Genomic DNA, 27653 nt, shown 5'->3' on the forward strand with positions numbered 1-27653 from the left:
AGACACGAGAGTAGGACATGCAATGTCTTGTAAGCGCATCTTACTATAGCTACTATGTCTGGATGTGTCAAAGAGCACCCATGAGTAGTGTTAAGGAAAACAAATGCAGTAATAGTCTGTAGGACAGTGTAAATTCTGGGTAGCACTAAGCATTGAAAATATTTGCAGGTGGAGGTATGTAATCAAGACACTTGAACAGCTCATCTGTGTCCCACAGTGAAATTTTACAGTAGCTCTTCTGTTAATGCACTGGGGTTTTATATTTATGATTCCATACCACTTTGCTTTGTTATTTTGTCACTTTTAAATGAAAGATAACTGAATTAATGTATTTCCTGGTTTGAAGTTGCTGATGCTAACAGAAAACGCTCTTTTCAAAATGGCTTTGGTGACTTATTTTGCCATGAGTTAGTGTTTCAGTGAAGCCTACTGTCTTTTGCTGGAATGCTGTTAGATAAGAGAGTAGTTTCCTACAGGGTGGAAGACGAACACAGTGAGGAGAAGATGAATAGGAAATAATCTGAGGAAATCCTCAGCCGTAGTCCCATTGATGGAAGTTTGACTTAAATAAGCTTCCTATTTGCAATAAATGTTTGCTTCCGTGAAGCATGAGGTTTGACAGCTCTGCTGGAATTAGTTATGACTTCGTGGAACATGTTGAAGAAAATCCTAAATCCTGCATCTGATGAATGTTGCAATGATTTTTCCTGTTATAGAAAGGCTGAACATTGCATTGAACATATAAAGCGCGCAGCTTTGAGATAGTGGTGTGTATAAGAATTCCATCCTTATGTTAATGGCAAAACTCAATTCAATGTTAATACTACAATTCTATAATGATTTCATTAGTACTTGTAAAAAAATACATATGTAAGTACTTCTATTATTTCCCCCCCCCCTTTTTTTTTTGAATGCGGCAAGATCTGAATAGCCCTTTACTGTTTGGAAGATTAAATGGTCTCTCTTCTGACTCCACAATAGACATTCTTTACCAGCTTGGAACAACTCAAGACCCTGGAACAAAAGATAGGTAATGTCATTTGGATTTTCATGTGGAAGTGTATACACAAATAATCTGCTAATTAGTGGTTGGATGTTACTGCTCAAAACCAGACTTTTAAAAATGATTGTTATGAGGTAGTCTGAAAGTGCAGAAATCTAAAGACGCTTTCCCTCCTAGCTCCTTATATCCTTTGCAGAGAATGCTGTCCCTCTTCTTTTGCTCTTATAAATGTGATGAAACCTTCAGTGTTCAACTGACTTTGCTTTCAAATACTCGGAACTCAGATAAGTGCTATGTTTTCTTTCTCTGTAGAAACAAAGCTTACATTTGGCTGTCAAAGATGAGAAGTGTCTTTCATTAATTTTTCCCGTTAGTGATCTAAGTCTTGAGAAAACAGAATGTGAGCTCACTCTTGAAGTTTGCTTCAAAGGAAGAGATAAATGTGTAATTCAGATTACTAAAAAACAGCAAGCTAATTTGGGTTTGAGTATTTATTTGACCCTTTATAATGTACTACATCATCTTGCCTTCCAGAATTCAAGCATTGCTGAAATGGGTCAGCGATTCCGCAAGAGTTGCAGCTATGAAGAAGAGTGGCCGGCTCAGCTACGTTTGTCCAAATAGCTCAACGAGAGAGTATGGTCTTTTGATGCCATCTCCTTCCCATTTGCATTGTGTAGCAGCAATTTTGTGGCATAGTTATGAATTGCTTGTTGAATATGATTTACCAGCGTTGCTGGACAGAGAACTCTTTGAGTAAGTAAAGCAGAGTTTTGCACCACATACTTTTTCTAACTTAAGTATTTTGTTCACTGAAATGGTACAATTTGAAGTGCCCTCATTGTGAAATAATAGTGGAAATTGTCATCCCTGAAGCTAATTGATAATGTGAATACTTAAAGATAACTAAACAGGTAGTTTTGTAGTTCTAAACACAAAACTACACTTCGCATTTTCCAGGTATAATTGTGTTTAAAAACAAAAATCCAAAATAAAACATCAAATCCACGTGTATGCTTGCACATATGTGAAAGGTAAACTGTTGCATGGTTTTGTTTGTGGTTTTTTTGAATGAATAACTCTGGGCTATTTTTGTTGACTTGCTTGCAGTAATTTTCACACTACCTATAAATCATGATCTTCATTGGTATCCTGTTATATAAACATTATTTTATTACTCGTAGTATCTAATATCTATAACTGATAGCTAAGAGCTGGGGGTGGGAGGTGGTTTTTTTTTGAGTTCCCACTTTTGTTCCAGCCATTTTCTGATTTGAAAGAAACAAAGCACAATATCTTGAGTGAATCTTGAATGATGCATTCACTGGATACTGCTTGATTCTAAATAAAAGTGCACCATAAACACCAAATGTATGCTTTTAGTGAGTCCAGAGTGAAAATATATGAGCTAACATTCCTAATTCATGTTGCTTAACCATCTCTTCTGTTAAAAAAAAAAACCCAAACAAACACAAAAAAAACAAAAAAAAAGAAAAAAAGAGAAGCCACATAGCTTTGTTTCATGTGTGTTATAGAAATACAGCTGTTAAATTCCTGTATCTAGTAAAGCATTTTCATTTGTACCATTGAATAAAATTCCAGTTAATGAAAGGAACTTCAGGAGCACATAATTTTTTTGTTGCCCTTAGGAAATGTTCATATTTTTCTGCTACCTTACTGTTTTCTTTAGGCACAGTCAAACATTCAAACACTGGGAAATGTAGGAGTTAGTTATTGATACAAGCGTGGGGAGCACTTCTATAGGTGCAACGTGGTGGTCTTCAGACACACAACTACAAGCTAGATCTTTTCCAAAGACACTTCAGTGATGCTGTCATATAAATAGTTGCTAATTCAAAATGAGCTTGTTCATTTTGGGAATCAATTTAAGGATTTTGGATTGCAGGTTAATTAGTCCTTTCATGAGTACATTTTAACAGAAATACATTTTCATTATGGATTTTAGGAAGTTTAACATTTGAAAAGGAAGAACTCTAATCAAAATAGACATCCTAAAATGGATAGCCCCTTTAGATTTCTGCTAATATAAAAGTGGGTTTCACAACTGAATTTCTGTCTTTTGGAGGAGAACATGTTGTTTTCATTACAGGGCAAAATGAAGGAATATGAATAAAACTATTGTACCTAGTTTGAGTACGCATGTTGTGATATAGCCCTGTTCTTCTACATCCTGCCAAATAAAACTAATTCTTATCAGCCAGCATCTGGACCAAATTCTAAAATACATTTTTAATACATATAGAAGGCTTGTTGTTGGACTTATAAGGGTAAATAATTCTTCTAACAAAAATAACAATTTATGTGTATTCTTCATCCTCTTTGATATTTTAACTTTTGAAGTATTTTCATTTGATTATAGCTATTACTCCTTATTTCTCCTTCATGTGATATTTCACTTTTCTCTTGGATATATTTTCCCATCATCCCAATTTTCCATGTCAATATTTCTGCTTTGGCCAACAGATACTAGTTTATTCCTTAGTTATTTTTAATATCTAGTTGGAACTGAATCTTGTTTTTCATGGAGCATGAACTTATCCAGAAAATTTTGGTGGAAGGATTGTGTGAAAATATAGTTGGAGAAGAGTTTAAATGTACCTTCATTATATGTGGACTTTGGGAAATTGTGACTGTCTTCCCAAAGTTATGGGTCATTTGGTCACTGAGGTGACTTTTAAATGTTTTATCTTGGAGGGGGTTTTTCATCAGCCATTCACTAGACTGGTGGTGAAGGTGACTTTTGGTTAAACCCATGTTCTGCTCTAGACTCTTAGTCCCATGGACTAAACATAACACTTCCATCCAGAAGGGTGAAAACAATCATTGTCTTCAAATAGGAATGTGATATATGATGGTACACCCAAACTTACTTAAAAACCTAACACTGAAGTGGCACAAAGTGTGCATTCACCTCTGTATGTAAAGGTTAAGATAATGTGACTTATATATGGTGTCATGGTACTGTGAATGCTGTTCAGAAAACTGGTAGGGTTTTTTTAATACTTCACCTACTCTGAACAATTCTGTATGGTGAACTGATGATTTTGCTGTCTTACAAATACCACTTCTGAAATTTAAACTGAATAATAGAAGTTAAATTAGCTTTTGCATTCATGTGCCTTGGATTAGCATTCAAGCAGATAGTATTTCGATGGAAGTGAGTTCAAAGGTAGGTGGGATTTTAGTATCTGAGGAATAATTCTGTTGTTAACTTGTGTCCTAAGTTCAGGTTGAGTAAAGATGGTGAAAGTAACGTCATTCAACCAACAAGACTGTTGCTGCTTTCATTTTTTTGCAACAACTTTAGGTAGAATTCTAACTTAAACAAATTTTTAAAAGTTTTGGAAACATGTTAAAATACTTTCAGTTCTTTAAAAGGATTAAGAGAGCTTTATGTAAACGAGTGTATATGTCTGTGTGTGATCCTAGTAGCTATAACTTGGAGAGTTGAAAGCACAAAGAGGTTGCAGTTGACTCAAGAATGCGTAAATTATGTGACAGCAGTCAGAAGACTGAAATTGTGTCTTTTGTGTGCAGCATGCCAGAAAAGTCAGCTTATTTCTATTTGAAATACAGTATGATAAAAGGAATTTAAACATAGGTTTGAAGAACACCTTTTGGGTAATGAATGTCCTGCTGATACTATGATCCAAAACAGGCTTTCAGGCTCAGTATGTTTTACAACAGCTGCTCCAATAGTTAGTCGTAAGTGCAGAAACATGTTTTATGAACCAATGAAGAAAAGAGAGTATGAGTGCCAAACTATGTGTTGACATGATTTTCTGTCTTCTACAGGTCGCTGTTTAACTGGTCCATGTCTCTTCCCTGCAACATGGTTTTGAAGAAAGCTGTTGATAGTTTGCTTTGCTCAATGTGCCACATCCATCCAAATTATTTTTCCTTGCTCATGGGATGGATGGGTATCACTCCTCCTCCAGTGCAGTGTCAACACAGACTGTCCATGACTGATGACAGCAAAAAGCAGGACCTTGGCTCATCTTTAACAGATGACTCTAAAAACGCACAAGCTCCTCTTGCACTAACCGAGTCTCACCTGGCTACTCTTGCTGCCTCCTCTCAGTCTCCTGAAGCTATCAAGCAATTATTGGACTCAGGTTTGCCTTCACTGCTTGTAAGAAGTCTTGCTAGTTTTTGCTTTAACCATACTTCTAGCTTTGACTGCACTGCACAATCAACAGATATCACCCAGGACAGGCTCAGGAGGCATCATGTTCCACAGCACTTTAATAAAATGCCTATCACTGCAGACCTCGTTGCTCCTGTTCTCAGGTTTCTGACAGAAGTTGGCAACAGCCACATGATGAAGGATTGGTTGGGTGGCTCTGAAGTCAATCCATTGTGGACAGCACTTTTATTTCTGTTGTGCCATTCTGGTGCTACTTCTGGAGGACACAATGTGACAGCACAACAGACCAGTGCAAGATCTGGCTTGCTTTCTTCAACTGTAACAACAGGGTTGACCACTCAGCAGCGGACAGCAATTGAAAATGCAACAGTTGCTTTCTTCTTACAGTGCATTTCTTGCCACCCTAATAACCAGAGACTTATGGCACAGGTGAGAGAAAAAAAATAAAGTTTTCATTTCTTTATAAATAACTACGGCCAACTTCTAAAACTTTTCAATTTTTTTTAACTTTCTTTAAAATAACTTGGTTTTGTAAGTTGTTGTTGACTAGAAAAATTTTGTATTAAAATTGTTAACTTGTTGGTGTGACTTTGAAGGGTATAAAAATGTTTTGGCATGGCCGTCCAGTCTTATGTATAGATTTGTATTCCTCTTGGTTTAGAAGAGTAGACTTTAGACCGAAATCCAAAATACTGTGTTTAATTGGATAGGTCTAAACTCTTCTGAAATGGAATTTGGAAATCAAGCTTCATGCACATCTTTTATATTAGTAACTTAAACAGATGTCCTGGTGAATTTGCTTGCGCAGCCATATACCCTGCACAGTCTGTGACCAGGGAAATAGCAGCTATTGCAGAATATGGCTTTGTACTTGGCATTCTGATGCAAATTCAGCTGTTGTCCTTACAGTTGTTAACTTTGTACACCTAGTTGCATAGAAGTGTAATTAAAGAAAGATTTTTCAACATTAAGAATGACGATGCCCTGGGAACAAGTAGACTTGAGCAAAAAAATCAGTACAGTTCTCTGTTAATGGCCGGTAGTAATACTGTATTATGCAGTGGGAAATTTTTGCTTTAGGAATTTGAAAGCTATTTTTTCTAAATACTTTCTCTTCAGGTTTTTGTCTCTTTGAGTATTCTACATGTTTACAATTACTTTGATGCTGTAGTCAATGCTTTGAACTTTTTTATGAAACACCGTATTTGCTGCTGGTATTTTTTTCAGTGATGCCCATTTCTAATGTGGTTTAAATGATAACTGAAAGGTAGATCTCAGGCACTGCCTATTATGGCGGTGTAGAGCTATATTTTAGAGACCTAAATATAGAAATATTTTTAATCTGATGTCATCTTGCATTCCCAGGTTCTCTGTGAATTGTTCCAGTCCTCTCCTCAGCGTGGGAACCTCCCAACCTCTGGAAATATTTCAGGATTTATTAGGAGGCTTTTTTTGCAGCTGATGCTAGAGGATGAGAAAGTGACTTTATTTCTTCAGTCTCCGTGTCCAGTAAGAATTTTTCATATCTGTATGGTGAACTTGGAATAAATTTAGCCTTTAAAAAATTGGGTTATATTCAACTTTGAAATGTCACACAGCAGCTTTTCCTACTGTACACATTGTGGAATTTTGGAAAGGAATGTGTTGGTGAATTATAACTCAGCATTTTAAAAGAAAATATAAGGCACTGTTGCAAGACAAAACCATCTTGTTGAAAATATGCTGCTGCTGAAAGAATTGACAACTGAAATTTATCTTATGGCAGACTTTTTAATAGTATTCTTATGCATTAGCAGCAAATACAGATACCAGTTCTAGTCCTTCCAGCAGTTCCTCATTATCGGTTTCACTAAGGAACAGTTGCAGTTTTGATGCTTCAGAATTGGCAGAGATCCTTCAGCATTAGCCAAAACACTGTGAATAAATTCTTGAGTGACAAATACTTGAATTAATTTATACAGCAGATGTGTGCTTTTATATTTCACCAGAACACAGATTTATAATTAATGACTGAAGTGCTATGCTCTCAGTTGAAGGCTGTGAATAAAAAAATCTAGGAGAAACAGAAGTTATGACAAGATCTGATACTTCCATGCAAGGAAAAATTACTTTCTGCTTTGGTTTCTGCTGGTCTTGCTACATCTCGGAAGTAAAGCACCATATGAGATAAATGACAGAGAAGCTGGATCAGACAGTATAAAATGGAAAAGGATGAAGAAATACAGGTTTAGCACAAACATTTACATGTTTTGTTCTTACATGGCTGAGCTGAATTATTAACATGGCCGTTGGTAATGTGAAAGTAAAATCAGTTTTCTAATAATTTGTTTTAGGTGGAAGCAGGCTTTTACAGAATGTTACTAGGTGTGTAAAAGCAGAAAGAATATCTTGAATAGAAGTAGTCAGATAATTCAGTTTCTTATATTAAAAACACCAGGAAGCAATCTGGCTGTTCTTATTGAGGGGAAGATGATTCCTCCTCTAAAATCCAAAAAGAAACCTTAAAAATAATGTGGATATGCAGCATATAATTCTAGTATATCCCACAACATAACCATTCAGTGATTGGATCCCCATTTTTGTCTCTGAAGTTCTTAACCAAACTATTTTATAAGCTAAATTCTGGTTGTCATCCAGTATTATATTTGTTTCATATTATTGCACAGTAGTAAAATGGTTTTGTATGTGAATATTAGTAAACAGTTGTTCTGATGATAGGAGGAATGGGCTCGGTGGTATTGTCACTGCAGAAAAGTCTGTAAAAAGTTACTGCAAACGAAGAATGATACAAAATGCAAATGCAGCTCAGACTAAAAAATGTGAAAATATTTGAAACACTTTCATTAGTAGTGACTTAGTGTTCCATCATAAGAGCAGAAAGTAGATATTAAATCTAGAGTAAACTTCATTCTCAAGTAGGAGCAGTAGAGAAATTACATCTTTCTCTGTGCCAAGTGTATTGTGATTTTCCTAATTTAATTTCAGAATTAAATTTTAATTTGATAAATAATTGCAAATCTCAGATGCTGAATTTTTCTCTCATATACAGCTGTATAAAAGGATTGGGTTTTTAAAAATAAATATGATATTATATTGTTTCTAATACTAAAAAAAATTCTAGGCTTTTTAAGCAAATACTTTTCAGTTATAAAATTAAACTTGTCCCAGTTTGATGCATTTTTATGTTGTACTTCCAAAGCTGCAGAATATGTCAGTTTTCTTTTTTAGGGCGCAAAAGGTGTAGCTTTATTTTCACTGAGGTGAGTTTATAAGAACTTAATGTTTAACTTATTTCTGAATGTTAAAGTCATGTTAAATGTTGACTTTTTTTTGTTTCAGCTGTACAAAGGTAGAATTAATGCTACTAGTCATGTAATTCAACATCCAATGTATGGAGCTGGACACAAATTTCGTACTCTTCACTTGCCTGTCTCAACAACTCTAGCAGAGGTTCTTGATCGTGTGTCAGGCAAGTTTGCAATAGTTCATGTTTTATTTCTTAAAGATACTGTTTCAAAGAAAAACCCAAAAACCAAAACAAAAAAAACTGGATAAATGAAGAATATCTAATATACATATTTGCAGTGTTCATTGGTCATTGCTGAATACAAAACAGTGGTTAGAGTGTAAGCTTTTGCATATGCCTTACAAATTTGCCTTACAAATTTTACTGGTCAAATACTGTTTTTTTCCTTTTGTAAAAATCAGGTGGGGATGGTGGAGTTTTTTGTTTTGTTCTTTTTTTGGTTGGTCAGGGGTTTTTGTTTGCTTTTTAGTATTAAAGTGTTCTCAGATTTTTCATGGGATATTTGCAAGACCATACAAATGATGCTGCAAGTATCAGTCTTCAAAACACCCTGTCTTTTATCCAGTCACTTAAATATTCCCAAATTATGTCAGTTAAATATCCTGGAACTTTTAAAAGTTTATCTCAAGATGAAGATGAAATCGTGTTGCTATGAAAAGGGCATTAATGAGGGCTCTGTCTAATTTCTGTGGTTTTGGATTTGCCTGGGATATAATCATTTGAGTTTGCTTACTAAATGGAGAATGAAAACCATGATTTACTTTTAGAGATTAATTTTGAAATGATACACAATAAGAGGATAATTATAAGGCCTGGATTTATTTGTTATTTTTTTGAAGTTCAATACTTTCAGTTCTACTACTTGAATATACATGGAGAGCTGAACCCCCTCTTAGGGTGCTCTGTTGACCACGAATCCACAGACCATAATAGGAATTTTGACACCTAAATGGTAGGTGTATTAATCTCAGAATGAATCCCACCTTGAACTTCAGTGTTTACTGAATACAGTAGAAAAATAGAACTGTATTTTAAATATTAGAGTTAGTGATCTTTTTAAAATGTAGTTGAAGAGTAGAATTCATACTAAAGGCGTTGTGTCCATGCCAGAGCTCTCTATGCAAAATCAGGCAAGGTGCAAGCTGTTTCTACTCAGGTAATAAATAGAGCAAAATTTGTTAAATTATGCTACAGCAAAAATCAGTTTTAAGCATGTCTAATTTAAAAACAAAACAAAACAAAAAAAGACAAAAAAAACCCCAGCACTTCCTCTTTACTCTTAATATGTGTTTCTCAGTAATAGCAAAGAAAAGTCAAAGATCATCACAGCAATTATGGTTTTGCCGTATTACAGATGTGCACTGAAGTGTGTTCACTTAGCTGCACACTTACCTGACTAGGTATGTATGTTCTTATGTGTAGATGTATTTGCATGTGTACTTTTTTGGAACTCAGTGTAGATCAACTTTTAGTTTTTGAAGTAGATCTTTGTGGAGTTCAGAGGAAGTATTGCTTTTTTATATCTACTGAAAAATCTTTACATTGAAATTGTTAACAAATTCATTAGGGCAATAAATATTTTACATAACAAGGGGACGGAAGTTTGTAATGGTATTTGACAGAACAAGATGTGCTTTGGGATTTTAATTAAAAAATAGCAAATCCTAGAAAAATGCTTGGAGCTTATTTACCAGTGAATAGTTTACTGTTTCTGATAGAATTCTGTATTCACTTACTGTCCAGACACAGTCATGTGTGAAATGCAGCTAAGGTCTTTAGATCCTTGTGCAATTTATGGTCAGAATTGCTGTAATGGTTGGGATAGTCGCTGCAGATGAGGTAGGGATCAGTGGATGAGCAGTGATATAAACTGTACTGAATAGCTGCCTCAGTGGTGTATTGTAGTCAACTTGATAGCCAGTGCTAATAGGGACTGGGGAGGGGAAGGTGATGATGTGACGTACTGTAATGCCTATAACTGAATTTGATCAAATGCTGACTTTGCAGGGGATCGTAACTTTCTGGTTTTGCTATGGAATTGTTACTCCTCAGCTTAACTCTCATTTTAAATCAGAATAATTAATTCTGGAAAAGTTCAGGTTCTTTTATGTTTCCATCCTTCATCTAATGTGATTTCTCTGGCTGTATTAAAAGCTTTGTGATACTAGTATATCATTCCTGAAGTCCATGTTTAGGAGATAGTAAAGAAGACTTGGATATATGAGGCATAAACCATGTGTTTGGGGTGACAGTGAGTGAGAAGGGGTGGACTAGGGGTGGAAAGGAAGAAAAGACTGCCACCACAGCAACAATAGGAAGTTGTGAAGATCCTGTGACAGAGGCTGTCCCTTGGCGTAGCTTCTTTTTTCTTAGCTACGCTGTCAATGTCTCAAACTGATCATCTCATACTTTCTGCAAAAATAAATCACAATAAGCGTGTTCGTTTCATACTTTTTCTCCCAGGCTTTAAGGAATAAAAAAAGGAGGTGGGGTGCATCTAAAATCATTGCTAAATCTGCTGTTCACATCCCTACATAATAGGCAGAAAACGTGCAGTATCACTGCAGATAGGATTGTCTAGGATGAGTACCAGTTGTTTTGTATTTCATTCACCTTAGTCTGAAGTTACTGGTCTCGACTGGTCATGAAAATTGAACAAAATATCTGGTTATTACCTGAGTGCTAAAAATACCATTGCTTAAGCTTCCTCAATAATTTCATTAATGAACTTCAAATTCTTCAGCAATAAAAGCTGAAAAAATAGGGGGGGGGGGCGGGGGGAGGGGAAGAAATGGGCTGGATGGTCACACTCAAAGAGTTGCAGTCAATGGCTCGATGTCCAAGTGGAGACCAGTGGCAAGTGGTCTTCCTCGGGGGTTGGTATTGGGACTGGTGCTGTTTAACCTTTCTGTTGGTGACATGGACAGTGGGATTGAATGCACCCTCAGCAAATTTGTTTTCGACACCCTCACGACACCAAGCTGTGTGGTGCGGTCGACAGGCTGGAGGGAAGGGATGCCATCCAGAGAGACCTTGACAGGCTTGGGAGGTGGGCCTGTGTGAACCTCATGAAGTTCAACAAGGCCAAGTGCAAAGTCCTGCACATGGGTCAGGGCAATCCCAAGCACAAATACAGGCTGGGTGGAGAATGGATTGAGAGCAGCCCTCAGGAGAAGGACTTGGGGGTGTTGGTTGACAAGAAACTCAGCATGCCCCAGCGATGTATGCTCACAGCCCAGACAACCAGCCATATCCTAGGCTGCATCAAAAGCAGCATGGCCAGCAGGTCGAGGGAGGGGGTTCTGCCCCTCTACTCCGCTCTGGTGAGACCCTACCTGGAGTCCTGCATTCAGGTCTGGAGCCCTCAGCGCAAGAAAGGTGTGGAGCTGTTGGAGTGGATTCAGGGGAGGGCGCATAAACGATCAGAGGGCTGGAGCGCCTCCACCTGTGAGGAAAGGCCAAGACAGTTGGGCCTGTTCAGCCTGGAGAAGAGAAGGCTCTGGGGAAACCTTGTTGTGGCCTTCTAATACCTGAAGGAGGCCTGCAAGAAAGCCGTACAAGGGTCTATAGTGATAAGACAAGGGGTAATGGCTTCAAGCTGAAAGAGGGTAGATTTAGATTAGATATAAGGAAGAAGTGCTTTACTGTGAGGGTGGTGAGGCACTGGCACAGGTTGCCCAGAGAAGCTGTGGATGCCCCCTCCCTGGCAGTGTTCAAGGCCAGGTTGGATGGGGCTTTGAGCGACCTGGTCTAGTGGAAGGTGCCCCTGCCCATGGCGGGGGGGTTGGAACTAGGTGATCTATAAGGTCACTTCCAACCTAAACCAGTCTGTGATTCTATGAAATGGGGATCCAGTCCATTGGACCAAACTAGAGCAACTCTGAAGTATAATAATAGTAAATAAGATTTTTCTTAAAAGCCAACACCCAGTCTAAAAAACAGATACATATTTTTATGTGTGAATTTTGGGTCCTGAGTAGCAGCAGTTTCATATTCTCTATCTTCTTTTGGTCTGCACTACTGTCTAACACAGGCGTAACCAATGTCTTCAACCACAAATCATAATATACTTCCAAGCAGATCAAACCATGTCTCTTTCAGCCCCTCACCCACTGATGATATATAGTGAAAGGTAGCAGGATGGTACTTCTAGGTCTTGAGTTTGTGGTTGTAGATTAAGGCTGCTGTGGCTATGTGGAAACAAGTTACTATTCGGAAGCAAGTAGAGAACTATTTGGCCATTTTGGTGCCAGTGTGGTAACTTACAAGGTGTGAAATGATCCTTGTAACCAGTAATCAGTGGTTTAATAGTTCTTGATATGTGATCTACACTCATGATTGAACCAAAACAGTTGTACTGCAGCAATCTACTGTTCATGTAAGCAAACAGCACAAGGTGTCCATGTGTAATGTACTTTAGTCGTCTTCCAGTTTCAAAGGAACAAGCATACTTGCCAGTTCTGAAATTGAGTCAATGTATAACACTAGATACCCAAACCTAAATACAACTATTTATTTAAATAAGCCTGGAGGTGTCCTTAAAAATATATTGGCTTTTTTGTTGTTGTGTTGGGGGGTGTTGGTGTTTTGATGTTGTCTCTTTGGTTTTGTTTATTTTACTTAATCTCATTTTTGGTGTGTTGCAGTGGTGTTTTAACATGAGTACACTTGACTCATCGGTAATAGTTTTAAGTTGCTACAGTTTTGAGTTGTCAGAGGATGCTTTTCTGGGGGAAGAGGGGACCAGAATTATCATGATACCCCAATTCATAGGTATTTACAAGACTATTACTGCCTGGGATGGAACTCTTAAGCCACTAAAATAGCTGAGAATAGCCTGTTTAACAGCCTAGAAACTGTAACAATATCAACTTGATATCTTGAAATGCCTTTCCTCTTTTTCCTGTATAGATACACCCAGTATCACAGCTAAGCTAATTAATGAACAAAAGGAAGATAAAGAAAAAAAGAACTATGAAGAGAAAGAAAAAGTAAAAGCAGAAAATGGATTTCAGGACAATTACAGTGTTGTTGTTGCTTCTGGTATGTTTTTTTTGTTTCTTCCACCTTCTGAAAAATGGATCTGTCAGACATTGGCGAGTGGGGGATGGAAATCATATCTACCAACAATTCTTTTTATCACTAATGATGGTTAGAAAAATTGTAGTGCCTGATTAATCTCACTGGTTGTTAGGCAGCAAAGACTGGTTCCTGGTAGAACTGCTGCCTCTAACGGGTTATATATGTTGACAAATTTGTACCTAAATGTGTGTGTCAGTGATAGGTTATGGATGCTGTTGCTAGTGCATATTGTAATATTTTGTGGAGACGTACCTGGAGCTTGGATTATATGGCAATATATTAGTATTTGTGTGCTGTTACTGTGGTGTGGGTATTACTGCCTCTACCTTTTTGCAGTGGCTGGTGCATCAGGGTTTCATCACCTATTACCACAGTATGTTTTGGAAATAAAGGAATTCATACACTTTCCATAAAAGCTGGTGGTACTCTGCTAAAAACTGTCAGATGGAAATGTGAGCGTAAAACCATGTTATTCAACTTGGGAACAACACCTACAGGATTTTCTTCCAAAGCATTCGCCTTCTAAAAACTATTGTGAAGGTCGTTCTGAAATTATTCACGTAAACCCTGCTCCAAAACTGCTGTGGAGGTTATAGATTGAACATAGTCATTTTGCAGTGGTACAAGAAGATTACAGTTGATATGATGGCTGTGGAGATCATTAGTCTTTCAGTTTGAAGTTCTGGTGGGTGAGAGAGATGAACGAACTACCCTTTTCCTATGTAGCTTTCTGCCTTCATTGAGCTACCTCAATTTCATTTACACTTCATGAAGCATGAAGAAGAGATGCTGATTTCCTTTGACTTCTGGCACCAATATTTCTTAAGCTTTTTATTTCAGGTTTTTAAATGTAGATATAACTCTAAACTCCAGTGTTGAGTTGGGCAGCAGTTTCATGGATCTTGGTGTGTATTTAAAGCAACACAGCTGATTGTTAATTACAGCATCTTTATCTGGAAAGATATTTGCAGTAGGTGCCACTTAAACAGAGTAAACATGTTTTGGTAAGATCTAAAATGTTAATAGGTCCAAGTGAAGGGTTAAAACATTAATAAAGACTCTGGGAACCAAAAAAGTAATTTGCCGAGCTTGAAGACAGGGCATTGCATAGTTGGCCATGTCTCATCCCAGCTGCATCTCTGATCATGCTGCCTGATACAGTCCATTCCCTATCTAGAAAGAAGCAGACTGAAGTTTTTCCTTCTTTATGCTTGTATTTTTTTCCAGTTGAGTAAAACAGTTTAAATGTGAACTTACTTCATTTGCATTTCTTTTTGCGACCTGTTTGTGACATCTTTTCTTCTTTTGTCTTTATTTTTTTATATATTCTGGGTTTTTTTTAGTCTTTTCAGAGCCTCGTGCAGCTAGTGTTTAATTTGTTCCCTGTTGGTTAAATTAATAGAGAGTAGAGGTGGTATTTGGAGCCTAATCTTCCTAAGACAAGCTAGTTTAGTATACTGAGACTATTGGAGAACGTGTGGCATATTGTAACTGCTCCTACTGATCAGCTGAAACCAGAGTGTATTATAGCATTTCAGGTAAGGATGTTGTTAGTTTTCCAGCTGCTCTTGGCTGATTGAGACAGTAGTTGTATGAGTCTTTGTACACGGACCTGCTGACTTTATTACTTGGTCCATGTCACAAATGAGTGGTTTAGGCCGCTTAAAGAATCATTGTGAAAGGTATTAGCAAAAGTGGGTTTAGTAGGAATTTATAAAAGTGTGACTTAACAAAGTTCAGTGGCAAGGTTGGCTATTACTTACTACATTGATGGAACATACATGGGAAAATCGAGTTAGAATGATTTATACAGGGCTTATTTGCAGTTTAAGGTGGATTATAAGATTTTATCAGCACATTTTAAGGTGGATCACAAGATTTTAGCAGCACTTTATAATCAAGTCACTGCTGTAACTGGAGTGGATTCTAATCACAACGGTGATCTAACCACAGATTCGAGGTGGCAATATTTATACTATACTTGCTGTCAGATACTTAAATCAGTTCACACATGCATGCACACAGACACAAAGATATATAAAGGTATAAAGGTATACATGTTAAAAATTCCTTTCGAGTTCAGTGAAATAGTCACTTCAAATGTCTCAGCATTTCTCAACGAGCGAGGGTTGAGCCTCAAGGAGTGAAGAGTTTCAGCCCAGGTCCTCCGAACTTTGCAAACTCTCAAGTTTGCGAGCTCTGAGAGGTGTCCCGCTCAGAGGGAGATGCTGGTCGCATCCCGCTGTGGTCCGGGAATGCTCAGAGGGCCTCACTTAGGACCGCTGTTTATAGGGTTGTGGGATGATTGACTTCAGTCATGAGTAAATTTGCATCCTGACCACAATCTGGGTTGGTAATTACTGGAGTTTTCAGAATTCCAGTAACTCTGGTACTGTTCCACTCGGGTTACAATCCAATCCATGTAACGTATGTTCCAAGGCTGTCAGGGGATGACTGGTTATTCCTGCTCCATTTCCCACCTTGGCGAGGCAACTGGAGTTCCTGGTATAATCAGTGCTGCTCCCTGCCTTAGTCTTGCGTGAATTCCTGGTGCGGTCAAAGGGTGCTTAACCGCCAGACTCATTACACAAATACCAAGGCTTGATGGGAATTCCTGAGATCATAGAGTGGTCCAGGAGAGGTGGGGAGGGAAATGCACCACCACAGTCTGTCGCTTGCGTAGAAGAGTACATGTCTGTAGTATAATTTCACTGCACCTTAAGTCAGCTTAAGCTGTCCCAAAATATGTCAGTCTTGCCATGTAAGCTCAATAACCTTTCATGTACCTGTTCTGCCTTTTAATTTTCATGTAGTGCTTACTTTAAAGGTTTTGACCTAGGCAACTTTAAAAGCATGGTTAAAGACACCTTTCATCCCATGTGCTATTGTCAGTACTGCAGCTGAATTCACTTTTGTAGGCCACACAAGTCCTTCTTATCTGTTGTTTGCCTGCTGAAATGTCTGTCAGTTTAGAAGTTTTTGCCTGTTGTGCTTACAATTGCAAAAACACTAAAGTTTTACTGTAGGGCCCATTGCTAGACATGCTCTTTTTTGATTCTGCTCTTAAACTTAGTTAATAGTTCTTGATTTTTTTTTTATTTTTTTTTTAGGGATTATATGATCTAGTACAGTTATGGTTTCGTTTATGTTTGGGGCTCAGGAGGTTGTGCAGCCTTGTAATTGTAAAAATTCCAGGACTATATCCAAATATATTTTATACATGAATGCTAGTCTGCTATTTAGTTTGCCAGTGCTGAAAAGTTTGAGTTTTTTGCTGTCATTGAAGATATTGAGTAGATTGCATCTTAGCTAGTTGAAGTTATTAAATACCAGAATAGCTTTGAATTTTTTACTTCTCTCCTAGGTTTGAAATCTCAGTCAAAAAGAGCTGTTTCATCCACCCCTCCACGTCCACCATCAAGGCGAGGAAGAGTGATGGCGGATAAAGTAGGTACCTCTTCCTCAGGGGGAGAATCTTCCAGCAAGACCATTAGTGTTCCAGTGTTTCATCTGTACCATAAACTTCTACCAGGTAACTGTAATAACTGTTTCTTAGCTTCAAAATGATGGTCTTTTTCAGTGGCTGATACATCATCAGAATGTAGATGTAAAGCTAATGGATATCTTTATCTTTTTATTGAGAATCTTGAAGTGTAGAGCCCTTCTGGGTTGGTCACAGCTTTCAACTGAAAATGGAGCATTATAACATCATAGTAGCTTGACATAAATAACAATTATGTTGATCTTCCTTGAACTTCCTTGTTCCTAAACAAAATCTCAAAAACATTTCCACTTTCACTCAGAAGTAAAAAGGGGGTGGGTTTGTAAGGTGACTCACATTTTCTTTGACTTGCAAGGCAGAACTAAACTGGTATTTGTGCCCTGTTATTTCGTGTTCTGAGTGGGCAGCCAACTTGCACTGCTCTCTGGAAGGTTGATTTGCCAGTTCAGGAATATTCTGGAATTCCATGTGATTTCAAAAACAGCATGTCTTAAGCAGTTAGTCATGTTTTATGTGTAGCGGGTATGAATTCATGTTTTACCAGCTATAGGGACAAAGCTGGTGAAAATGTTGTCGTCGGGGCATGGAGAGAGATCTCTCTCCTATAGAGAGAGATTGGTAAGACTGGAATTCTGAACCTTAGATCAGGGATAAAGGACTGGAACATGGGTGAAACACTTTAATGTTATGCGGAAGAGCTTCTTACCTATTGTAGTATAAAAACAAGGAACCAGCTAGTGGAATTAAGTAATAAACTTCTGATCAAAGTCATTTTCACCCAAGAAAAAACTAAATTTGGAACTTACTGCAGAATTATTGGTTTTGAGGCTATCCTCTGGCAGTTATTAGAGGGATCGTATACTTCGATTAAAATACCTACAATTGGTACAGTAAATGCTACTATATTGGAAAGGGGATCAAAACTCAGCACCTGTTTCAGTATCTAGCTGGTAAAGGTGGACTGTCAACTAATGGTAGTGTAGACCATTCTGTATTTGATCTGGTCGATCATACCTCTTGTGCAACAGCCAGTTGTTACAAAAAAAGAACCCATGAAAAGCAGAATCAGTGATGGAAAAAAAGGGCAGAAAACTTCTTCACTTGCACAACAGCAAGACTTTTTAATTTTCATTTATTAAGACACCCTCTTCCACTGAAGAAACAGGTTGCTACTAAAGACCTTCCTGGAGCTTGTTACTTAATCAAGTACAGTCAAGATATGATGGGCATGCTAAGTGTATTACATGATCCAGCTTTGAAACATTTCGTTTTAGATGTAAGTCTGCTCATTATCAGGGCAAGAATTGTAACTTGCAATTTCAGGGAAAAGCATATTCTTCCTAACAGAGTGGCCAATATCTTGATTTGAGTAATCAGTTTGGGCTGTACTACATGTGCATTTCAAGTCTACGTTGCTGCTGAGAAAAGTATTGCTGGCAGTGCCGTTCATTTTTTCTTGCCGAGTTGTGTCCCGACACAAGAGTAGTGAGCCATGCTTGGGGCCAATAGGACTGAAAACGAATTGCAGCTTTCTCAGTTTTCCACTTCAGACATTTTACCTTACGATCAGACACTTTTATGCCACCACAATTCAAGCATGATGCCAGGGTGGGATTTAACAGTAGGGGACAGGCAGTACCTGCTTAAAATGCACAGCAAGTTACAGCCTTAGCCATTTCTTAAATATGCCAGGTGCTTGGGCAGTCAGCACAGAGCTGCCTTAGGGAATGTTGGCATAGTTCTTGAATGGTTGGTTCCAAACTGGTGGGGCCCCTTTTCCTAAGAGAACAAATGGTAAAATCAAGGCCTTGGTTTGGAGCCAGATAATATTTAATCTAGTTGACATCTTGGTACAAATAATGAACAGCACCTGGACATCTATGTTAAAATAATCCAATCATAGTTTTCCTGTCTGACTCAATGCCATTGTTGTTCAGGCCAACCGTTACCAGCTGAAATGACACTTGCCCAGCTTCTGACTCTGCTGTATGACCGTAAACTCCCTCAAGGATACCGATCAATAGATTTGACAGTTAAGCTCGGTTCCAAAGTAATCTCAGATTCAAGCTTATCGAAAACAGACTCATTTAAACGTCTTCACACAGAAAAAGGTGAGTTTTCTTCCTTTTTAAAATGCTTTTATTTTGGACAAAAATGGGTTTGATTTTCTTGGTAAGAAACCATGTTTTTGTATTTTCTTGGATGATGTTCCTGAGGCATTCTCTGCAAAACAAGTGCTAAACTTTGTAAGAAGACCAAATTCATTGCCTGTCTTAAGACTGTATCTATAAGATGCACCAATATGGTTGTTCTGGCTTCACTTTTCCTTCTTCATTGTAGTGTTGTATCTGATACAATTATATGATTGTATAGCTACTGCGTATTTTATTTCTTGACATGCATATTAGTTCTCTGTAGTAAGTGTGCTGGTAACTGGAGCAGATTAAGTAACGCGGGAGCTGTTTGAAACCATTTGGGTTACAGAAGCCTGTGAAATTTTTTATTGCGGCAGCTTGGGTACTTAAGTGCTTCTTTGAAAATGGGGATTATTTTCAAGCTCATCTAATCAGGTCTTGTAACTCTAGCTTTTAAAAACATTATTTTAAAAATTTTCTAATATAGTCTGTTGCTTGCTAATGTTTTTTCTAATTGCTTGCTATCTATTTATTCGTAGTGCTGGGGAAAGGAGAAGGAGGAGTTATATCCCAGAAATCTGTTTTGAAATATTTTTATGTCATTCCTTTAGGGAAGGACTTAAAAGAATGCGACCTTGAAATTAAGCTAAGATGATCTGCTGTTCATCAGCCTGCTGACACAGCATGGAATTACAAAGTTAATCATTCAGCTATTTTAAGACAGAGGCTTCATTTTAAAAACTGTTCATTTGACCGATCAGTCTCTTTATAGAAAAGAAAAATAAACAGAAAGAAGAGTTGAAAAAAAGGTCTATTTTGTTGCTATCTGGTCTAAGTGTTTCATGACTGCACGTAATGGCTGGATATACAGATCTCACACTATTGAGAGGCTTTTCTCTTTCAAATAATATTTTTGTTTGGTTTTGCTGTTTATTTAAATTCTAATCCTATAATAAATATTTTTCTATTTGAGGAAAACTCAAAACCTGTTCGAGGAGCTTCAGTTTAGTGGTAGAGTTGCATGTGAAAACATGAAGGTTCTCTTTGAACTTTTATTAAGTTACTAGGCTTCTTTTTTAAACTGGAGACTAATACTTTTGAAAATTTTACTTTGTCATTACAAATCCATTGACCTATGGTGCTATACAACAAAATAATGGTTCCATTCAGGTGTCTCACAGTCACCACTCATGAATGACGAAGGTTAGTGCTGCTGCTTTTTCATGACTAGTTTGCAATGTCTATAGAAATCATTCTTACATATCAGTATTTCCGTACTTGCTACTTAAATTAGACTCTTTTTTTTATCAGTGGTTGATAGATTCTATAGCCTCACATGGTGTCCATAGAGTTGCATTTACTACTACCATACTTGAGGAAAAGTGTCATTTATTTACATTTTTTCTACGTGCTTCAATGCCTTTGCTTGAGATCAGCAGTTTTCCACTGCTGAAGTGCATCACTTCACTGAAAACTTGCAGAACGTTCGTGGAGGTGAAATGGTTTCAATTGGGTTATAAGAAGATTAGCTAAATCAAGTACTGAAGAAGCACACATAAGTGTAACTCCTTGCAACAATATTTAAGATGTGAAAGGAGTAGAATTATATGTGCACTCACAGTAGAAGATCTGCCTGTACCCTTACTGATAATGTATTTTTCGAGTATCTTCTGCAGAGAAGCATTAAGCCTGAGCGATCTTTCTGTGCGTAGTGAGTATCTCTGTGTGTCTGTTCTCTTGTTTTCCTTCTTTGGGAAGGTTACAGCTTTTTAAACTGCAAAACAGTATGAAACAGAGGGATGAGTCTTCCTTCAAAAATCTATATTTTAAAATTTTCCTTGCCAAGATCTAACCTTTCTTGTGGTCTGATCAATTCATGTCATCGCAAGCAATTGAACTGTAGATCACGTTCAGCTTAGCGTGGTGGAATCCTCCACACATCTGACAGAAGGTGGTCCCTTGCTGAGACCAGCGTGTTTGCTGACGTCCTCATTCACGATCTGTGGTGACAGGCAAAACTTCCACAGAGGAGATTTCTGTCGGTATCCTTATGAACAGTAGGCTTCAAAGCTGTATGTACACAGTGTGTTACGTTTGGGCTCTTTCTTATGAGGATTATCCTGCTTTGGAAGTGTATGTGACCTTTTCTATTTCTCACAGTCCATCAGTTGAGTTAAGGAGAATTGATGTACATACTCCTATATGTCCCTGATTTGAGCTTATTAAATCTGATATTTTGATCACAGTGCTCCATAGCGATGTGCTCCTCCTGCATCGTATCCATGATGTCCTTGTAACCTGGTGCTTCTTGAACATTTAAAAGTTGAGAATTAGGATGAAGACTTGCAGTTTCCTATTCCCTTCAAATAAAGGAAGAAAAGGTTTTAAAAGATAAAGTATCTGTGGTTAAAACTTAAAAAAAAAAAAAGTAAAAAAAATAAAAAGTTTTGTAGCTGCATGAATTATGCTTTTATGTGATTCTGTGTTTTTACAAGTACATAATAGATGATAGCATGTGTGCATACAAACATTTTAAGTATAATCATGGATTTTCAGCTGGGTGTCAGTCTGCTCACAGCAAAGAGATACTGAGACCACTTGATCTGTGCTGCCTTTTATGTGGGTATACTGTGAAGGTTTTGAGGACCACTGCATTATAGTATTTTACAACATAATCTGCAATACAGATTCTTTATGAAATAAATTGAATATTCACTGTGAAGGATGGCTGTGGTAATGAGCAGAGGGTCAATTTTTGGCAAAATGAATTGTGGTAGGGTTCTGTATATACAACTTGTGTGCATCATTGCATAGAAGGATCACTTTTTGTCCATTGTACGAGATATTACACTGCTTAGTCATAAACTGGGAGGATGGAGCCTAGTAGCATGTTAGAAATAGAGATCTTAATCTTTTTTATGTGAAAGAATAGAATGAAATTTCACAGCTATGGCAGAGGGGCATTTTGACACCTCACAGGGAAATATGAGAACGATAGGTGTGATGAGTGATAGGCGATAGACTTTGTAGATGGTGCATTAAATGATGGGAAAGGAGAAACTAAAAAAAAATTTTTATTCATTTTTGAGGAGAAAGCAAGACTAACTTAAGTAAGGTTATCTTTCCTTCCTTCAGCTATAAACTCTGTATCGGAGAGTAACAAACTCTTTCCTCCTCGATGCAAGACTGTTAAAAAATTTCATATTTCCAAAGTTAAAATTTTGAAGGGATAGACTAAATTCTAATAAAAAGTAAGATTCTGATAATTAACATGTAACCCTGTATAAACAATCCCAATTTATGACATGGATCTGCCATCATTGGCAAAAGGTGCCACAAATACTTTTATTTTCTTTTGATACTCTTGTTATTTTCTTTTGATACTCTTGTAGGCATTCATTTCAGGTTCTTGACTCAGGTTTTGCCTAAGAAGGAAGTGCTACTTTTGAAGTACGGTCTTAAGTGAGGACAAAGAAATAAACCGAATATTGTTGATGTATTAATTTCTTTTACCCCCGTGTTTTTGTAGAACATGCAGATTTACTGGGACCTTGCCCTGAAGATGAAGCCATCAGTCCCGGGGATGAGTGTATGGACGCAGTGCTAGATGAATCGCTGCTTGAAACCTGTCCCATTCAGTCTCCACTGCAAGTTTTTGCAGGAATGGGTGGATTGGCCCTCATTGCAGAGAGACTCCCGATGCTCTATCCTGATGTAATTCAGCAAGTGAGTGAAAAAAAATCAGTGTAGAAACACATGCGAAGAGTGGTTGGTTTGTTTGTTAAAGGACAGTATTTCCCTCATATTTCTCTGTGGTTCAGTTTGACATCTCAGTTATGTGGGGAAGCTACTTTAAAATAGGCAAGTGCCTAACTCCACAGCCCAGACCAGCAGTTCATGCTGCTTCCTTATGCATGTTCCAGGCTGCCTGGGTAGTCGTGTCCTTGTGGAACAAAGGCGTGAACTCAGTGTTGCTGCTTGCCTCGCAAGGAGGGTGCAGTAACACGAAGTTACTGGTGGAATACAAAGACGGACTTGCTTGTTATTTAATTGCTCGTTGTGGTTGAGTGAAATTTAGTTCTCAAAGCAGATTATATCATTTTATTTTAGATTTATTATTATAAATAATAAATAACTTTATGGTCTTAATTATCTAATAATAAATAATGTATCTAAAATAAAATTATATAAAAAGTAATATAGCTGTTATTATTGTACATTTCTTATAATTACATGTAGAATTTCTCTGGAGGCACTGATAGGCTTTTCAAAAGTGTCAGTAGTGGCATTAGTGTGAAATTACTCCTTTGGCTGCTGTTCCTGTACACAGTCTTTACTAAAAAGGGAAAAAAGAACTTTTCAATAATTCAGAATCTATTTGGCTATATTTTTGAAAATTTTGGCTGATACTTCTGATAGGAGAGATTGTGAATATTATTTCCCTTTGAAATTAAGTTAAGCATGAATTAAGGGTGCTGTTCATTACCCTAACTGCAAAACTGTGGCAGGGATAGGAACCCTGTAGTGAGACCGGACAATCAGTGTGAATTCTTTGTAAAGACTTCCATGAAGATGTTTTAGATATCTGGTACCAAGCCTGTTCAAAAATTAAAAGTTAAGGAAATGTATTCACATAAGCAATTACTGTATTTTGAAATTCAAGAGAGAGAACTTGTGCTCTATATTGAAGAAGACTGATTTCATGGAATTCTGAAACTGATGAAAGACAACATATGACCATGAGAAATTTCATCCTTCTTTCATTCTTTTTCTGTAGTCCTGGGAAGTTATTTTCTTTACACATTTTTTTAGCTTCAGGTAGAAGTTTGGGTTCAAATACTGAATAAGAATTCTGTGATCTATAAAAACAAATTAAGTACAATAATGCCAAATAGAAGATTCAGAATGAAGACTGATGAGTTCTCCAGACTCTTCATTCTTTAATTTTACTTTTATATTTCTGTAAGTCACTGATACTTCCGATTCTGTTAATGAGTTGATGATCGGAATAAATGGAAGTAAAGACGGCCGTGACTTTTAATTAGGAATTTGGTATTCTGAATAAAGTCTGCAAGGGGTTTTCGGATTAATCTTTTCCAGTTTAGATCAGTCTGGTGATAAATGCTAAAAATTTAAATATGATTGCATTAGTTCATCTGAATAGCATAAAATCCTGAAACTTTTGTGATGTTTAGTTATGAGAGGGACCTGGGTGTCATACCTTCATTTTAACTGAGTGTATGACAGTTTCCTGGGGAACTGTGCAACCGTTACCTCCCCCTCCCTTAAACTCTGATTTCTATCAGAATGCCTGGCCACATAGTCCTTTGTGCAGTGTTACTTCATAAAACAGAACTACAGACAGTCGTGTTAGAGCATAATAATAATAAAGCCTGCCAAATCAACGGAAAGTTCAAAAGGAGCACAAGTTGCTACAGGACTGCTAAGAAACCCAAGTGTCTTGTTATTTTTTTAAGACGTTATGATTAATTGTCACTCTTTTTGCAATATGTAATTAAAAATTAACCACTTGAGTTCACACTGTTTAATATTAAAAAGGGACATATCTTATTTAAGTCTGATATATAAACTAATCTTTATATTGTTTATTTCCACATAATTTGTATCTCCTATGCCTCTAGATTTTAAGCAACATGTTTTTAACTGAGAGATTTAGGTTGGCAAAATACAGTTGCTTGCTTGTGTAGACAGGACGTTCTAGAATTGTATTGAAAATGCAACAAGTGTTCCCTTTTCAGCCACTTAGCCTGGTCCCCATATCTGTAAACGGTAGTGTATTTCATGTGACAATTTAATGGTGTCCTATATTGAGATCGTGTGTCGTTTAGATCCTAACTTTAATAAAATTTTTGTGTAAGTGATTAACTGAATGACTGCCAATTTTTTTTGTTGTTTTTGTTGATGAAGGTGAGCACTCCAGTTGTTACATCAACCACGCAGGAAAAGCAGAAGGACAGTGACCAGTTTGAATGGGTTACCATTGAACAATCAGGGGAGTTGGTGTATGAAGCACCAGAAACGATTGCTGCAGAACCTCCACCGATCAAGTCAACAGTTCAGACTATGTCTCCCATACCTGCGCATTCTTTGGCTGCCTTTGGTTTATTTCTTCGTCTCCCGGGCTATGCTGAGGTGCTGCTAAAAGAACGGAAACATGCTCAGTGTCTGTTGAGATTGGTGTTGGGAGTTACAGATGATGGTGAAGGAAGTATGTGCTGCAATTATTATGTTTCTTTGTAGACCACAGCTAAATCATTTTACTTAAATTTATTTACTTTGTAATGCTTTTAGCAGGAAGTTAGAATTGATTTGTGCAGAACTGTGCTGCTAGCATCTTTGGTAGTCTGTTGTCTCTAAATATTAAACTCACTCTGGCAAAGTTTTGTCACAATCATCAGTATTCAACTGTTCTCGTCTAGATGTCAGAGTAATTGTACAACAACTGCTGATAAAACTTACAGTGACACTGCCAAGACAACAGTGTGCCCAGACAGAACAACCCGAGTAGCTGGGTATGCTCAACTAGTTGAGCAAACATTGTATAATTCTGCAACCAAATGCAGAATAATAATATAGATAGGAGCAAAGCTACAGCAGATGCAGACTAAACTGTTTGAATAATGTTGGTTTAGAAAAGGAGAGAAAGCTCTGAAGATTATAGTGATCAAATTAGCTGAGCAGAAGCTCTACCTTAATGGTGTGAGTTCAGAGGGAGAAGTGGCGTATTCGTCCAGGAATGAACAAATGAGCTGAGAGACCGTTAGTAGCCAGTGTCTTTGCATGCAAACCTGGAATTCTGCATATAGTTCTAATATTTGTATGAGTGTTTTGAAAAACTGGAAGAGTGTACGTGAAAGATGTTTTAGTACTTTTAAGACATTTCCTTCCATTATTACTTTGAAAAGAATGCTGCTTTTTCTATGCAGCAATCAACTGCAGTTAGTTTCTATTCAGCAGCCTATAAAGTGGTAGACAATGTGTAGCTCATAAGACCAACTGAGAAACTAAGAGTCTTGTTACCCTCCCTTCTGTTTATCTTTTTAATTCTCTTGTATTTAGGTACAGGACAGCAGACAGGAATAAATTGGGTAACAAAAATTCAGTCTGGCTGCTTACTCCCAACTAATTTGAATAGTAATTAACTGAATGACTATATGCGGTCCCTCAGATTTTTATGTCCTTGAGTGATTCCAGTCCCTTGCTTCTGCAAACAATTTTTATATCCTTCATTTCTTTTTTTCCTTTTTTTTTTTTTTTTTATAAAGAGACCAACTCAAACCATTAAAATTTGGGTTGCTGATTTTTTTGTTTGTCTACATCCACTATTCCTATTGGAATACAGGTCCAGAACATCATTTTCCTGATAGGTAGGGCCTGCTGTAATTGTCTGCCTAAATTTATTCATATCCAGTTTGTACCCATTTATCATTGTGCCAGCATTGTTCCTCATCTTAAATAGCTCTTCTTTCTTTGATGCATTTGTTGACAGGAATTGTATTCCCTCTTAGTCTTTGATTTTGCTGGACGAAAGAATCAGTGTCTCCATTGCCAAAGCCAAACGTCTGAATTCAACTCTTTCCGAAATGTGGGATCACTGTATGCAGTAGTCCACATTAGTTCTCTGTATAAAGCATTAATGTTTTCCTTTTCTGTTGGAAATGCATCTTTTCATACAGCTAGAGTCTCTTTACTTTCTCGCATAATGTAAAGAGCTGCACTTACAAACCCATGGCTTATAGGTTAAACATGGATTTAGTTGTCTGTGAAGATGAATCATGGGCCAGTGTTTAGATTTTCTCTTTTTTGTCTCCTTGTCACTTGGCTACACCTGCACTTCTGCAAGTCTATTAGATGGGCTTTTTTCCAGAGCTGTTGAGTTGTATTCACCGAGATTCCAGTCAGGACACTTCTTGCTTCCTTCTTTTTGTTGTCTTTACAAAGAATATCGGATAGCATGGATTAACTTGTGTGTGTATGCATGTGTGTAGATACATGTACATACAAATTTAGACATATATATTTGTGATGTATTTCAGTTTAAACCTCTGGATGATAATATAGCTAGCAAACTCCAAGAACGAGGGAGAAAATAATATATTTTAAATAAGAGCCAAACTTCTCAGTAGATGTGTCTGGTTTGAAGTATTTTCAGTATTGGAAGTATTGTCAGTTGTCACATATCTCTATTTACATACACACTGGGGAAGGAATGTGAAATGCATTGTTAAATACGGAAAAGATTGAGACAGTTTCCCAAATCTGAGTACGCTGCATTAATTGGTCACTATTATTTCAAATGTGGCTTTTAAAAGAAGTAATTTTTGCTCATAATGCAAAAGAGTTAAAAATTTAAAATACTTCTACTACAAAATTCAAACATGCAGCTCATGTAGTTAAAATTATATTAGTATTTCACCATGTATTCAACTTGAATA

General features: G+C 37.2%; 1 protein-coding gene across 6 annotated transcripts in view; it reads left to right on the forward strand.

Moving 5' to 3' along the window:
• The window catches only part of BIRC6 (baculoviral IAP repeat containing 6), a 194638-nt gene that overhangs the window by 104191 nt on the left and 62794 nt on the right, over positions 1–27653 (forward strand). For 5 of the 6 annotated variants that reach the window (XM_075412718.1, XM_075412724.1, XM_075412719.1 and 2 more), the window contains exons 53-62: positions 922–1030; positions 1538–1759; positions 4820–5600; positions 6537–6680; positions 8511–8640; positions 13390–13521; positions 16925–17092; positions 19000–19173; positions 22727–22923; positions 25126–25426. In XM_075412718.1, the coding sequence (XP_075268833.1) occupies positions 922–1030; positions 1538–1759; positions 4820–5600; positions 6537–6680; positions 8511–8640; positions 13390–13521; positions 16925–17092; positions 19000–19173; positions 22727–22923; positions 25126–25426 (2358 nt within the window). The remainder of the gene's footprint in view (positions 1–921; positions 1031–1537; positions 1760–4819; positions 5601–6536; positions 6681–8510; positions 8641–13389; positions 13522–16924; positions 17093–18999; positions 19174–22726; positions 22924–25125; positions 25427–27653) is intronic. The other variant, XM_075412723.1, reaches the window with a different exon arrangement.

The sequence above is a fragment of the Opisthocomus hoazin genome, chromosome 2, assembly GCF_030867145.1.
Source record: "Opisthocomus hoazin isolate bOpiHoa1 chromosome 2, bOpiHoa1.hap1, whole genome shotgun sequence".
In the NCBI taxonomy this organism is placed as follows: Eukaryota; Metazoa; Chordata; class Aves; order Opisthocomiformes; family Opisthocomidae; genus Opisthocomus; species Opisthocomus hoazin.